Source organism: Periplaneta americana, chromosome 17 (genome assembly GCF_040183065.1).
Source record: "Periplaneta americana isolate PAMFEO1 chromosome 17, P.americana_PAMFEO1_priV1, whole genome shotgun sequence".
Taxonomy (NCBI): Eukaryota; Metazoa; Arthropoda; class Insecta; order Blattodea; family Blattidae; genus Periplaneta; species Periplaneta americana.
The window spans coordinates 16230945-16248646 of NC_091133.1; the positions used below are offsets into that span (position 1 = coordinate 16230945).

General features: G+C 36.4%; 1 protein-coding gene across 16 annotated transcripts in view; it reads right to left on the reverse strand.

The window, feature by feature from the left end:
* LOC138692725 (zinc finger protein 723-like) overlaps positions 1-17702 on the reverse strand; it is an 84012-nt gene that overhangs the window by 38734 nt on the left and 27576 nt on the right. For 10 of the 16 annotated variants that reach the window (XR_011330119.1, XR_011330118.1, XR_011330117.1 and 7 more), the window contains one exon: positions 402-542. The exons of 3 other annotated variants lie outside the window; for them this stretch is intronic. Coding sequence is in view for 8 of the 13 variants with exons in the window: in XM_069815907.1 (XP_069672008.1) it covers positions 402-542 (141 nt within the window). In the remaining 5 variants the exon portion in view is untranslated. Of the gene's footprint in view, positions 1-401; positions 543-14828; positions 16802-17702 lie in introns of those variants that run through there. 3 more of the 16 variants (XR_011330120.1, XM_069815911.1, XR_011330122.1) reach the window with 3 other exon arrangements.

The following is a 17702-nucleotide window of genomic DNA, read 5'->3' on the forward strand; positions in this document are numbered from 1 at the left end:
AGAAGTATACTGTATATTCACGAATTATTATTTTATTTCCAATCTAAAACAAAAATCGTCGAAGTTGTGGGTGTTATGGGTACAATATTAAAACAGTTACAGTCCGCGTCATCGTTTTTGGCGTGTGAAATAAGTAATGGGAACGTTACATTTGTCTTTTACATTTGCCGCAGTCAGTCTCACAACTGTATTTGACAAATGGCTGATGTGACGTGTATTGGAAGTGGTACCATTCTCAGCTGCACTAGCAACATGGTCACAAACTGAACACTATATATCTAGAACACACGCCAAAAACGCTGGCGCCAGCTATAATACAATTTGAAACTGTCAATAGGTTTGACACACTTAAAAATGCGCTACTGGTATATTATTTTGTATACTGACAGTGAACCACTTACATCAACTTCAGTTTTCGCCATAGGAAAGCTAAAAGGCACTGGTGTATCGTCTTCAATCTTTATCTCTGATTTGATATCACAACTCTGGTCCACGCATTCTGTCTTCATGCCAGACATTTCTAGATGCGGTAAATTTCCTTCCTACAGAACAAAAGGATATCGTGAATAATTTTATTAGCAATTTTAAAAACGACTTGATGTGTAACAGGCGCCAATCTGATTTTGCATGGCACTCCCTGGCTAACTTTCAACACAGGCGACAAATTAGAGATGAAAATTTAAGGCAGGATAGGAGCAAGATCTTAAAAGACACTGTAAATGATTAATATAGGCCAGATGTTACTTCTGAAAATAATTTACATATTGTAATACGTGTAAAAAAAATAACATATATATTCTATAAAATGAATGCAAATGTCTTTTCGAAAATGTTTTTACTCAGAACAATACCGAAGTAGGATTATACAACACAACCAATAAAATGAAATAATGAAAATATCCAGTCCCATGGATGCCCGTCATACAGAATAGAAATGTTTTGGCTCTCAGAAAGCTCATGAAAATATCGGGATTTATGTCAAATTTAACCTTGCAATCTCCTTACCCTCTCAAATTTCAATATTACAAAATAATTTTGGTTAAGAATATCGATGGATTAATATCTCCAGCTGAAACACAAGTAATAAAAATATCACAATACAACAGCTTACTTACATACTTATGGGTTTTAAGGAACCCGGAGATCCATTACCTACATCACATAATTACGCCATCGAGTTAGTTAGTGGGGTCTGAAAAGTGCGCGTCAGCTACTATGGCTATTTGCGCCCTTATATAAAATCCTTCACAAAACATAAACACAATAGAATAATCAGAATGCTTAAAAAAACTAAAAAGCGTTGTCACGGTTTAAACAAGGTACACAAATGCAGTTTCAACAAGGTGATGCATAAAAATCATAAAAGTGAGCAGTTCTCAGAGCCTATGGTAGTATTTAAAAGGAAACAATAAAATGATAAAACAAATGCCACCAGAAATAAATTATCTGGCGCATTTCTAAAATACTTGGATATAAAAGGTCCGAAAGTCAAGTTTGTTAAGAACATATACTAAAAAAACTAATATAACCTCCGGATGTACAGTCGGAGGCAGCGATTTTGGCAGGGACCTCGATGACATTTCCAGTAGGCGAGCAAATATTGTTTGTGTAAGCTGCGTGAATGAGATACGATAACATTCTGAGTCGTTTATATTTTCATACCAGCAGCTCATATCAATTATCATCAGGGAACGGATTTATATGGACTAAAAATATATGAAATATGTAAATATATATGTAGTTATTTTTACCAAAATATGGAATTAAATATGGATTTTTACCAAAATATGGAATTAAATATGGACTTAAAATTATAAAAAAATGACTATGTACGTTAAATATTGGTACATTTTAATCAAACTAAACAAAAAATATAATGGACGTACCTTATCTTCCAATGTAGTTTCAACAAAACACAATTTTTATTGTCTGTTACCATAACAATAGGTTACAAACATTTCTTTCAAGTGCTGAAAAGTGAATCTTCTTCTATTGTCTCTGAGGATAGATTTATACTGACTAAAAGAGCGTTCGACGTCACAAGAAGTAACTGGTACATAATTCAATTTCACAATGTCTGCTGGGGATAAGTCCAAGTTAATCTTCACTGTTGATTCACCACTCATCACAGCAACAACCTTTTGTAGTTCTTCATATCCAGGGTTTTTTGAAAGTACAGTGTCCACCTTAGCTCTTACTGCATCTGCAACTTTACCTCTACCACGATTCAGTTGTTCCACAGTACTATTTATAATTTCAAAACTTTCAGATAGTGAAAGGTGCCTATTTTGGAGACTTTTGAGCGTTTTTATGATGCATGAAAATGTATGCTGAATGTGAGCTAAGTCATTCTTCACACTTATGTCACAGGTAACTGTTTTCGCAGTATCAATTGAGACTGCATCTTCAGAGTCCAATGCAAGGAGAACATTGTTAATAGAGTCTATATGTTCGGCATAATATTCAACTGCTTCTAGCCATGTACCCCATCTAGTTAAAATTGGCTTTGGTGGCAATGGAATTTCAGGGTACATTTCTTTCAACACGTTAACTCTACTGGGAGCTTTGAGAAATACTTTTTTCACTGATGAAATCAACAAATCTACTTTAGGGAAATTGTCTCTGACCACTTCTGCCACACGATGAAATGCATGCGCCACACAAGTAAAATGAGTCAATTTAGGATATACAACAGATAATGCTTGTCCAGCTTTGACCATATAAGGGGCAGCATCGCTAATAAAGAATAACACATTATCGTACATAATACCCTTTGGCCACAGGATACCCATAGCTTCGTTGAACAGTTTAACTATAGTTTTGTTATTGCACTTTTCTAGAACATCACAATGTAAAAGAATTCGTTCAGAATATTGTTCACTTAACAAACCGATAACTACATTACCAACAAGTCTACCTTCTTTGTCGGGAGTCTCATCAATGGAAACCCAAATTGAACTATCTTTAATTTCATCTCTTATCTTCTGTATTGTCTCATCGTAGATGGATGGAGCATACGTCTTCCTAAGTGTTGACTCATCCGGGATTGTATGTTGAGTATATTTTTCAAGGAATTCCCTGAAGACCTTATTCTTTAGTTTGTAGAGAGGAATATCAGCAGAGATGAGAGAACGGCACAGGTCGATGTTAAACTCAGATCTTACATTCGATGTTGTTGGTTGTGTTAAAAACAATTGTCTCTGCTTGGAATTTAGTTGTTTGTTGGCCTGATGTTTACTAGTTGTAATGTGTTGTTGCACCAGGAACTTTTGTGTAGATGATACTGCACACTGACACAAATTACAAAATAATATTTTATTGTCAGTTGATAAACCATCTTCTTTAAATTCTGAAATGTAACTTGTTAGTTTTGATTTTAAATTGACTGAATGACGTACTTTTGGCATATTTACCGTCTTTATAGTATGATTTACAAAACTGAACCTATGTGTACTCTGACTGGCATTTAACTGTTGAGCTGCACAACTGAAGTCTGTTAAAAATTTTAAATTAAATTAATACAGTTTTGTAACTTACTTTCCCATTGTTGATAGGACTGCTAATTTTCAAATAACTCTGATGTTAAAGGGATTACTGAACATGTGTTTAAATCTCTATTGTTGAAATGTATTTTTAAAAGTTAATGGAATTTTGTTTTGTTTTATTGTTAAACCTAATATAATATGGACTGTTTTATATGAAATATGGAAAATATATGGAAATTAACGAAAATATGTACTAAACTCTAAAATATGGAAAAATATGGAAAATAAAAGTAGGATTTTTCAACCCTACACATTGTGAAACATAAAGATAATGCAAAATATAAATTATATTAGCTTTATAAGTAAATATGTATTTACATATAAATCCTTTCCCTGATTATCATTATTATGAATCACACCACGGTACAGTCCGATTCAAAGAATACTTAAAAACATGTAAATGACTTTCGTTCGCAATGATTTAACAATACGTCTCCTACATTTTCTAAATTAAAAGGAAAAAGCATAGCATTGCATTGCGCATATATATATATATATATATATATATATATATATATATATATATATATAATCTTACACTTACCACATCAATATACAAAATTTGTCCAGTAATATTCTAGGGATCTTCTACTGATCCTGCGACAATTCAAGTTAGTTGCGCGTTGCGCGTTTAATTAGCTTCGAATGTTTCTCTTGCTACATTCTTTATTTCCACAGCGATGTCCTCATTTGTTCATCTTCTTGAAAGAGACAATACTTCCATCGCCCCATACGTCGCCCCCTCGGCATGCCTACATACACTCGTCAAAACAGACAGCAACGCCACCATGGCTTTTCGGTAATCGTTCCTTGCGCGATATAACACATTTCGATAGTAGGCCTATACATTTAGTAAAATCCGAAAATGTAATTTCTATATATTCCGAATTAATTTTGTGCTGGAATTTAGTATAGTCATCAGCCAATACGTCTAGATTAATAAACAACTTTTTAGAATCCATACATAGTATTTATTATGAATGGTAATTATATTTTTCAATTGGTTCAATTTGTGCAGGGAAAATTGGTTTCTCCGATATTTTGTACGATTTCGAATATTTTAAAATGCTTTCTTCTCTGTTTTATTCACAATGTACGTGTTAAGAAATTATTGCCCTTGTAATAACCATTGCAATCCTATTTATTATACCTTTATATAAATCTAACTTCAGCAGCATGAAATTTTATACAGTTAACAAAAATATATTTTGATTAATAAGAAGAATCGTAATTTTACTAACTTGAATTGTCGCAGGACCAGTAGAATATCCCTAGATTATTAATGGACAAATTTTGTATATTGATCTGGTAAGGGTAGGATTATATATATCATATACATACATATATATGATATATATAATACTACTGCATTGCGCATATATATATATATATATATATATATATATATATATATATATATATATTTGCGCAATGCAATGCTTTTTCCTTTTAATTTAGAAAATGTAGGAAACGTATTGTTAAATCATTGCGAACGAAAGTCATTTACATGTTTTTAAGGTATTCTTTGAATCGGACTGCACCGTGGTGTGTTTCATAATAATAATAATTGATATGAGCTGCTGGTATGAAAATATAAACGACTCAGAATGTTATCGCATCTCATTCACGCAGCTTACACAAACAGTATTTGCTCGCCTAATAAGAGTCCAAAAGTAGAAATTAAAATTCTGAGGAGGATGGGCATAAACCCTGGGACAAAGACCATCGCAGGATTTGTTTCATCAATGAAAAATAAGGACAAAAATGCCAAAAACACATTCAACACCTAACAAGAAGGAGGTATTTGTGAGGCAGAAAGAAGCTGAAACTGGATCGACATGAAGCTGCTTAAGGGGTGACATATGATGATGAAGTCTTCTAGGCTCTGAAAGTTTGTGGCTCATTTCCTACAAATAGTAATATTAGAATATTTAATTCTTTTAAACATATCTCAGCCAAATATGGTGATACCAAGGAGATATTGGTGTCATTTTGAAGCTTGAAATGTCCCCTAGTGCCTGACAATGAGTAAAATAACATTAATATAGTTAATTATCTATGGATTTTTTACATGATTTATGCAACATAAAATATTAGTATAAGTTACATATATGGTAATATTTAATTAATGTAAATGAAAATAAAAAATAGCTATATGTCAGGCACTGAAGAATAGTTTTAGCTATAAAACAGTGAAGAAACTGTGGCTCTATCTTAAAAAGTGCATGAGCTATCATGTTTCAAGTTATATTTCAAAATCATGAACAAAATAATTTTTATAAACAATTTAGACATAATTTCATCCTCTTTCTGGTACCATTCTCGATAGTATAAAATTTTTACAGAGCAAAATTATGCAAAACAAATTTTTGTATGTAAAGGAGTACATATACCTTAATTTGAAGCAACTTTCACACCTTATTTCAATTTCTCTTTTTTTTTTTTTCTTTTCTTTTCTCTATTTTGTTTCGATTTGAATAATTGTACGTTTCCTTTTACTTGTTTATGATTTATAAATTAGTTAGTCAGTCTTGAATATTGTAATTGGGCTTTGCCTGTTATGTTCAATAATGAATGAATGAATGAATACTGAAAACTACACCCTTCTTTGTTCATTGCGTAGACCTCACTTTGAACTGTTCTGAAGTTTACTCAATAGAAGGGACCAAGACCTATTTATTTATTAGAAGTACAAAAGAATACTGCCAACAACCATAAGAAACCGGAAGTAAGTTAGTTGTAGTTAGTGGGGTTTAAAACGAGCGCGTCAGCGGCTATGGCTATTTGCGCCCTTATCTAAAATTATTTACAGAAAACAGACACAATACAATAATCAGAATGCTTGAAAGAAAGAAGAAACGTTGTCACGGTTAAAACAATGTTCACAAATGCAATTTCAACAGGGTGATGAATAAAAATCATAAAAATCTCAGACCTTAACTAGTATTTAAAAAGAGACGATAAAATAATAAAACATATGCTACCACAAATAAATTATCTGACGTATTTCTAAAATACTCGGATGTAAAAGGTCCGAATGAGAAGATTGTTAAAAAAAATTGTATATATATATATATATATATATAACAAATGTAACCTCCAGATGTAAAGGGTCAGGAGTACAGGAAAGCAGTCAATAAAAAAATTTAAATCACCCTATCAAGTCCAGTACTCGATAAAAATCTCAAAACTGCATTAATACAATTAAAATCATTTCCAAGAGCGTCACATAGAGTCGACAGAATTCCATATTGCAGACGGACACTGTCATATTTTCTACAATGCAATAAAAAATGTTCCACCGTATGTGGAACATGGCCGATATCACACTCCAGCTGACGTTCGCCAAGTAGTAGATGGCCATGTGTCAGATGACAGTGGCCAATCCTCAACCGGGTGAGTAAAACTTCTTCGTGTCGTGATGCTCTTGTGGACGAATCCCAAACTCGAACAGTATTCTTTAATCTTCGTAATTTGTTTTCCTCTTGTGCAGACTAATCTCCTTCCCATTGCCACCATATTCTATATTTCAAATGATTTTGTAAGTCTTGCCACCTCTCGTGCCAATATACCAGAGTGCCATTCATAGCACCATCTTTGGCTGCAGCATCTGTAGCCTCATTCCCAGGAATTCCGACATGGCCAGGAATCCACACTATTCCAATCTTATAATCAGAGGTTAAGAGTGTGTGGAACAGATGGTGTGTCCACAACACCAGGGGATCATCTGAGTAGAAAGATTCTAGAGACTGAATTGCACTTAAAGAGTCGGAGCAGATTAGATATCTGCCCCGAATTAAAAACAATAAAACTCTGCAAAAAGCATATAATTTTGCAGTAAAAACACTGGTATATTCGCTCAGTTTATATTTAAATATCTGTCCATTTGCATCGAAGGAGCAACCAACACAAACATTTACTCGGGATCCATCAGTAAAAACTAAAGAATAATTTGGAAAACAAGATAAAAGTTCACTAAAACGAAGTCTATAAACAAAAGCTGGTATAAAATTCTTAAAATTTCGTCCCAGGCTTACATCAAGCATGGGACGTCACATGATCCACGGTGGAGTGGTGGTATATTCCAGTGTGTGAACTGATGGTAAATGGACGTCGAGCTCAGAAAGCAGATCACGGAATCGTACGCATGCTGGAAGAGGGCTCTGTGGATTTTCACTGTATCGGCAGTAAAGAGACGAATGATGGAAAGAATCGAAAGAATTGTGCTCAGGTTGCGAGCGCAGCTTAACAGCATATGAACACAACAGGACACTACATCGCCGATACAGTGATGCTTCCCCCGCTTCACAATACAGGCTCTCTATACAACTCGTTCGCAAGGCATCTGTAGCGAGTCGTATCCCATGATGATGGATACTGTCTAAGAGGCTTAGCTTAGATTTATTTGCTGAGCCATAAATAAAACAGCCATAATCAGCTTTGACTGGATAAGGGCACGATAAAGAAGTAAAAGCACTATGCGGGCTGCGAAACCCTGACAAAAGGCGAAAAATGTTTAAAGAATTTTCACAACGCCTTCTCAAATCACGTATATCCGCCTCCCACGTTAATTTATAATCAAAGATAAGGCCCAAAAACCTCGCAGTGTCTGTATACTGCAATTCCACTCCATTAAGACGCAGTTCAGGATGTGGATGGAGTCCACGATGGTTGTAGAAGTGGACACACTGCGTCTTTTGAGTGAAGAATTTAAAACCATTGCGAACAGACCATTTTGAAAGCACATTGATGACCAGTTGCACTGTAGTCCGATGGATGGAAGCTATCGAGAGCTGAAATATAAACTGAAGTCATCAACGTACAACAGAGAAGGTACTGGGTCACCCACACAGTGGGCAATTCCATTGATCGCAATGAAGAAAAGAAGAACGCCGTTTTCTTGAAGATGTTCAGTAGAAAGAGTGGTGCCTACTCGAACTCGGAAATACAGCTCTGCCATGAACTTAGCAACAAACGTTGGGAGACTGCCACGAAGTCCCCAATCATGCAGAGTTTGCAGAATGCCATACCGTCATGTGATATCGTAAGGTTTCTCTAGATCAAAGAAGACCGCTACAAGATGCTCCTTCTTGAGGAAAGCATCTCTAATGGCGGTCTCCAGCCAAACAAGATGGTCTGCGGCAGATCTGTGCTTACGAAAACCACACTGGATATTAGATAATCGGTTTCCCGATTCGAGTACCCACAAGGCGTTTGCTTTTCATCTTTTCCATAACCTTGCATACACAGCTGGTAAGACGAATTGTCCTGTAACTGCCAGGTAGAGAAGGATCCTTCCCCGGTTTCTGGACAGGGATTACAATGGCAGAATGCCAAGCAGATGGATATACACCCTCAGTCCAGATTCTGTTGTATATTGACAGAAGAAAGGATTTTCCAGCTGGCGGAAGATGGCGAAGCATGCGGTTATGGAAGTTATCAGGGCCAGGAGAGGTGTCAGGGGATGTGTCTAATGCCGCCTCGAGCTCCTCGGATGAAAACGGTGCATTGTAGAGTTCAGTGTTATCTCATATGATGTTCAGGGTTAGTTTTTCAGCAGTATTCTTGATTTTTAGAAATTCCGGGTCATAATTATTTGAGCTGCTTATGTGTGCAAAAGTGTTAGCAAATATTTCAGCAATTTCTATGGGACTGGTGGTCGTTACTCCATTGTTCAGAATTCCCGGAATTACAGAAATACGTTTCCCCATAATCCGACGGACTTTGTCCCATACGGTGTTATCTGGGACGTGCTTTTTCAATGAATAGACGTAGTTTGTCCAGGACGTCTTCTTAGCATCGCATACATTGTGACGAGCTTTGGCTCGAAGACATTTAAACTGGACAAAATTTTGTTGGGTCAGATGGCGCTCGAATTGGCGTAAGGCTCGTCTGCGGTCTCGGATTGCATCTCTGCAGGCATCTATCCATCAGGGGAGAGAGAAGCAGGACGATCGGGTTATTCTGCTGACTTTATAACCACATTTGAGAAATGTTCCACTATGGAGTCCACACTTTCTTGTCGGTTATCATCGAATGATATGGACTCCGAAAATCCGACCCAGTCCGCCTTTTTAATAACCCAGTTTGGAGATGGAGATTCCATAGGACGTAAAGCAGACATACACATTCGAATGGGATAGTGGTCACTACCATGTAGGTCGTGAATCACAGGTCATTCGAAATGCGTGGACAAAACTGGGCTAGAAATGGAGATATTTATTATGGAATATGTACCGTAAGCCAAGGAGAGGTGTGTTGCTTCCCCTCAATTCAGGGTTACAAGATTTAGACGAGTACATACCTCTGCAGTATTCATCATGTGACCACCAATCATATTGTCTTTTCCTAACTTCTGTTTTTTGTGTTGCTTCTCTAATGGAGGGGAAGAGGAGCGTGAGTATATTTTAAACTGCCCCCCCCCCATGGAACCATCGGCGTCAGCCTGCCATTGGGGGGGGGGGCGGAAGAAAAAGACACCTAAAAATTCTTCGCGGTCTGTGCTGGCCGTGTAGACCTCCCCACAGCCCAATCCCAAGCAACCCACCTCACGCAAGTTACCCTTCAAAGTGGTCATTACACACCTAATGGCAAGTCTTACACCAGAGGCGTGTCGCAGTTTTATGCCCCTACCACGGGAATAACCGCCTGTGGCTCCCCACTCTACAATACACAACTGCCGGACTACTCGGCTAGCTCCGACCCACGCACCAAAGCCGGAGCAATCCGAGACAGCACGCACCTTCAGGGGACTTGTGGTTGATTACACTGCGACACCCATAAGTCAGCGGTAACACGTCGGAGCGATATATTTGCCCCAGCGAGCAGAGTCGGTCATCGGGACGTCTAAATCGCCCCAGGCCACCATTGGGGCTGTACGTTAGTGTACTTGACCTCTGGTCCAGACTCGGCACCTAAACTTGCATATATGAGCAGTATGAAGGGTCCACTATTGCTTCGTTGCTGGGCGCCCTGTCGGGCCGCACAAGTTGGAAGTCGCGCTCGAAACCGTGGGACAGGACCACAGAGATAGGAAAGATCTCCGCTGGTGAGACGGGAGCTATAAACCTAAGAACCTTAACCTAAGAATGAATATAATGAACTAGAAGAGGAAGAATAATGTAGCCTCAGCAGGCATTCTTAACAAATTCCGTCATGTAGGCGGACGTGGCAAGAACAAAACAGCAGAGATGGTGTGGTGAAAATGGCTGTGATGATGTGGTGGGCGTTGCATATGCAATGGTGGCCGGTGAGGAGAAATACAGCGATGAAAAAAATATGAGAGAACGAAAAGGGCTGGGTGGTGATAAGGCGATTAATGTTCCAAAAGAAGACCAAGAGAGCCACCATTGCATCCCCCGATCACCAACTTGGCGGAACCTATCTCGACCGGGGAAGTAAGTTATAAACTCATAAAATGGATTAGCTTTCGTTTTGGGTTACAAACCCCAACCAGCACCAGATGTTTCATTGTAGAGCGCTTATCGAAAAGTGAAATCATATTATACAGTGGGTGATCAAATTATTAGGGACACTTGGTAAAAGTAGGAATTTCATCTTCAAATCCACATAAAACACAAGTAATTCGGATTTTCTCAACTGGAAAAGCTTTATTACTCTAAATAGTGTTTTATAAATAATATTATTACATATTTAATTGTGTAATAATGAATATGGAATGAAATAAACAAGAAAACCAATATTTTGTCGCACATCCCTTTGCAGCAATTACAGCTTTAACTCTCTTTGGCATACTAGAAATGCATTGGATACAATTGTTTTTAATTTCTTCGCTGTGATGCCACACATTGATCAGTTTTTCTATTAAAGATAGTTTATTTATAATGATTTCTGAATGAACTTTCCTCTTCATTAGCTCCCAAATATTTTCAATCGGATTAAGGTCCGGAGAGTTACCAGGCCTATCCAGAACCCTGATTTTGTTGTCAGACAGGAATTTTGTTACCTTATTTGCCTTGTGACAGGGTGCAGAGTCGTGCATGAACCCAAAATAATCGTCTGGAAACCATTCACGGACTTGTGAAAGAAGCCATTCCTTCAGAATTTTTATGTATTGATTTTGTCTCATCATTCCTTGAACAAAATACAGGCGACCAGTTCCACGATCACTACTCACAGACCACACCATGATGCTTAGAGGATGTTTAACAGTCTTCACAATGCAGTCATTATTGTACTTTTCACCTTTACGCCTTCTAACGAACAGAGATTTGTCAGAAAGTATCTGTATGGTAGATTGATCTGAAAAACACACCTGAAAAAAGAAAGTAACAGTACATAAAACACATTTGCACAAAGTAAAATTGTGACTAACAAAGAAATCATGTGAATGACAAACAACTCACTTTTTTCAAATCATCCACAGTCCAAGATTGATGCTGCTTTGCCCAAGAGAGACGTTTCTTCACCATGTATGGTTTCAGGAATGGTTTCTTGGTTGGAATGCGACATGAAAACCCTAACTCTCTGATCCTCCGACAGGTTGTCATAGAAGATATGTTGATTCCAGCATCTCTCATTGGCGCCTTTCTATGTACAAGACTGTTAAACATCCTCTAAGCATCATGGTGTGGTCTGTGATTAGTGGTCATGGAACTGGTCGCCTGTATTTTGTTCAAGGAATGATGAGACAAAATCAATACATAAAAGTTCTGAAGGAACGGCTTCTTTCACAAGTCCGTAAATGGTTTCCAGATGGTGATTTTGTGTTCATGCACGACTCTGCGCCCTGTCAAAAGGCAAATAAGGTGACAAAATTCCTGTCTGACAACAAAATTAGGGTTCTGGATTGGCCTGGTAACTCTCCGGACCTTAATCCGATTGAAAATATTTGGAACTATGAAGAGGAAAGTTCATTCAGAAATTATTAAAATAAACAATATTTAATAGAAAAACTGATCAAAGTGTGGCATCACAGCCAAGAAATTAAAAACAATTGTCTTCAATGCATTTCTAGTATCCCAAAGAGAGTTAAAACTGTAATTGCTGAAAAGGGATGTGTGACAAAATATTGGTTTTCTTGTTTATTTCATTCCATATTCATTATTACACAATTAAATATGTAATAATATTGTTTATAAAACACTATTTACAGCAATAAAGCTTTTCCAGCTGAGAAAATCCGAATTACTTGTGTTTTATGTGAATTTGAAGATAAAATTTCTACTTTTACCAAGTGTCCCTAATAATTTGATCACCCACTGTATCTTTAAAATCTTACGTGATACGAAGAAAAGAGATGCATTTTCGGATTCAGCGCACACCAAACAATAAGGGACACATTGCTTTAAGTCGGAGAAAAATTCTTGTTGTTCAGTGTAATCGGTAATACATTCTTCACTATAACCCTACCTATTACTGTATAAACAATAATACCAATAATAGGTACCATAATCTTCACTATTCCCCTGCCTATTATAGTATAAACAATGATACCAATAATCGTTACTACATTCCTAACTATACCCCTACCTATTATTCTATAAACAATGATACCAATAATAGGTATCATATTCTCACTATACCTATGCCCATTATAGTAGAAACAACGATATCAATAATCGGTAACACATTCTTCACTATACCCCTACCTATTATTCTATAAACAATTGCACCAATAATCGGTAACACATTCTACATTATACCCCTACTTATTATTGTATAAACAATGATACCAATAATAGGTAAGCCACCAGCATGGCTCAATCGGTTTAGGCGCTTGCCTTCCAGTCTGAAGTTGCATTCGGGTGCGGGTTCGATCCCCGCTTGGGCTGATTATCTGGTTGGTTTTTTTCCGAGTTTTCCCCAAACTGTAACGAGAATTTCAGGTAATCCTCGGCCTCATCTCGCTATCACCAATCTCATCGACGCAAAATAACCTCGTAGTTGATACAGTGTCGTTAAATAACCAACAAAAAAATAATCGGTACCACATTATTCACTATATCCCTGTCTATTCTTGTATAATCAATGGCACCAATAATCAGTTCATTTTTCACAATACCCGTAGCTATTACTGCATAAACAATGTTACCAATAATCGGTACCACATTCTTTACTATACTCCTACATAATATTGTATAAGGAATGGTACCAATAATCGGTACCACATTCTTCATTATACCCCTCCCTATTATTGTATAAGCAATGGTACCAATAATCGGGAACAAATTATTCACTATACTCCTACCTATTATGGTATAAACAATTGTACTAACACTATACCCCTACCTAACTTATTATTGTATAAACAATGATTCCAATAATTCCTCATTATACACCTACCTATTGTTGTATAACCAATGATACCAATAATCGGCACCACAATCTTTATTATACCACTACCTATTATTGTATAAGCAATGGTACCAATAAATCGGTACATCCTTCACTATACCCCAGGGGCGTATACTGGTTAAAGGGTTTGGACTACCGCTGACCCTATTATTACACAAAATATATCTAACAATTACTTTAATTTTAATTACTATGGTAAAACTAATAATACAAAATTATTACATTATGTTATATTATAAACTTTTTCTTTTGTAATTTCCTTGGGCTAGCCCGCAAAATACTCCCCTGCTATACCCATACCTATTATTGTATAAACAATGGTACCAATTATCGGTATCACATTCTTCACTATCCCCTACCTATTATTCTGTATACAATGATACCAATAAAATAGATACCACATTCTTCACTATATCCCTGCGTATTATTATATAAACAATGATACCAACAATCGGCACCACATTCTTCACGATATAACTACCAATTATATTATAAACAATGATACCAATAATCGGTACCATATTCTTCACTACATTCCTACACTACCTATATTCATATAAACAATGATACCAATAATCGGTACCACATTCTTCACTATACCCATACCTATTATTGTGCAAACAATGGTACCAATAATCGGTAACACATTCTTCACTATATCCCTACCTATTACTGTATAAACAATGATACCAAAACTCAGTACCTCATTCCTCACTATTGCCCTACCTATTATTGTATAAATAATGATCCAATAACATTAGTCGACAAAAATGAACTTTTTTTCTTTCACAAGAAGTAAAATAACATTTTTTAGAAGAATATTTCGTGCTGAATTCAAATATAATTTCAGTTTTTCCCCATCGGGCAGGAGTTTTTTTGTGATATTCATTTGAATTTTTATAATACTCTAAAAAAATCTGTAACTAGCTATCTAACTCAACATTATAACTACTCATTCTGACTTACCTAGCAAGAGGTAGATAGTGATTTTCGGGCATATTTTGCATCTGGAACGTCTCTCTTCTTGGTCCAACAGTAGTTAGCCAGCATATTGGAACTCCACTTGTCTTGGTACCTCTTTTCCATAGTAGAAATTTGCTGATGAAAACGCTCACCGTGCTCATTGCTGACAGCTCCAAGATTTTTGGGGAAGAAGTCCAAGTGAGAGTCCAAGAAGTGAATTTTTAAAGACATGTTGCATCCCATAGCTTTATAAGAATGCAGATCAGTCACTATGTCACGATAGTTTTCTGCTTTATGGTTTCCAAGAAAATTGAAACATAAACTTTTGAAAGACTGCCAGGCTGCTTTCTCCAGTGGATTTAACAGTCCTTCGAAATGATCATCACCCATTAATGACCGGATTTATCCTATAAAAATTCCTTCTTTCAGTTCGGCATCACTGACTTTGGGGAATTTCGATTTCAAGTACAAGAATCCATCAGACTGTTTATCCATAGCTTTGACAAAATGTTTCATTACTCCTAACTTAATATGCAATGGAGGTAACAATAGTTTTTCAGGATTCACTAAAGGGACATATGACACCTTTTTTCTGGCCAGGGATATGAGATTCACGTTTAGGCCATGATTTTGTAACATAGTGAGACTTCCTATCTCTGCTGTCCCAGAGGCACAAAAAACAGCAAAATTTGGTGGACCCAAGTTGCAAACCAAGCAATAAAGCAATGACCTTTAAATCACCACATATATACCATTCATATTTTCCATATTGTATTTTCTCTAGAATTACTTTCATATTTTGATATGTCTCTTTCATATCAGTGGCATGCGCTACTGGTATTGATGGAAGTTCATTGCCAATATGTAGCAGCACAGCCTTCAAACTAACTTTAGACGAATCTATGAATAGTCGCCACTCATCTGGCCGGTGTTGAAGCCCAAGAGTTTCCATAACTGAACAAATATCATTACAGAACACAATACCATTTTCTTCAGAGAAGCAGTCCTTGAAATCACTATGGCGGCCACGATAACTACATATTCTTACGTCTTTTTGGAGTAGATTCCACCCTTTGAGTCTGGAAGCTAAACCTTCAGCTTGCTGTTTAGACAGATTTAAATCCCGAATCAGGTCATTAAGGTCTTTCTGATTGGGAAAGTATGGTTCTGATGAAAAGGTATTGGCTTCAAATGTAGGATGATTTTTATTTTCATCTGAAGCATTTTCAGCTTCAGTTAGGTCAGAATCAGAGTTATTTCCTAAGGTCGTATTGACATATACTGGTACAGGAAACTGTTCATTGTGTAAGACAGGTCTTATAGCAGATTTCAAATTAGGATACTTAACTGTATGTTTTGTTTTAGATGTCATGCCTGTAATATTTGTCAAACAGAAATAATAATCACTTAAATAATCCTTCGGTTCCCTCCAAATCATAGGAATTGCAAATGGCATACGATGTGTACCCTTTTTCCATCCAGTCAGCAATCTAACACACGAAACACAGCATATATTTGGAGCCCAGCTCTTATCAAAATCACCAGCCTGACAGCCAAAGTAAAGTTGATAACACTTCTTTACAAGTGGGGTCAAATGTCGCCTCTGAGACTTGAAGGTCAGCTCACCACAAATATAGCAGAAACTGTCCACATGATTTACACACTTTCTTGGCATGATGAACAACAGTAAGCACTAAAACACTACATACACAATACACTTCCGAAAAGAAAGGAAGGAACTATTTCACTACTGAACAAACTCACGGCCAGCTCAATACTGACACATCACAATGCCAGATGAACAGGTCTGAGCATGTCCAAACATGAATGAACCTGCACAGGATTGTTTTATGGTGCTTCAGCATAATATTCCAAATCATTTCCTTAAATGCAACTTGGATAAAATCGCTACATATGAGGTAACGGTTCCTATGACAGGTCAAAGAAAACGCTAAAATCCTATTTTAAAAAGTAGCTGTCACAAAAAAACTGTGCCTGATGGAAAAATTCTGACTACATATCTGAATTCAGTATGAAAAACTGCACTAGAATCACTAATCAGATTTCTTATGAAGAAAACCTTGTCGACCAGTGTAGTCGGTATCATATTCTTTACTATACGCCTACCTATTACTCTAGAAACAATGATACCAATAATAGGTATAACATTCTTTACTATACCCTACCTATTACTGTATAAGTAATGATACCAATAATCGATACCACATTCTTTACTACATTCTGTTCTGCATAAAAAACAAACAAAAATAAAATAAAAAAGCCTATTATGATATAAATAATGATACCAATAATAGGTACCTATTACTGTATTAATAATGATATCAATAATAGATACCACATTCTTTACTTTACCCGTTAATGAAAAAATTTCATAGCAATAATCGGCACCACTTTCTTCACTTTACCTCTACCTATTTTAGTAAAAACAATTACACAGTCTTTACTACACTCCTACCTATTACAGCTTTAATCACGATACCAACATAAAAGTGAAAGAAGAAATCCAATCATAAACTGAAGCAACATAAAAGAAATGAAGAAAAATATCAGCAGAATTTTGTAAAAAATTATCCTACCGCAAATAATCACAACAATAACAAGGGACATTAACACTAAAAAAATTTAAACAAGATCCTAAAATTACAATCCCAAGATAATAGATAACTCATTAAAGTATGGAGGCCTTAGCCTGAAATACATCCCTGAAAATCTTCTGCGGACATTTGGAAAAGGAAGTAAGGAAGAGACTAGTGAAGTGCTTTGTGTGGAGTGTGGTGAATAAGAAATAAAGGTGTGTTGGAAAGAGTGGGTGATGAAAGAATGATGCTGAAACTGACTAGGAAGAGAAAAAGGAAC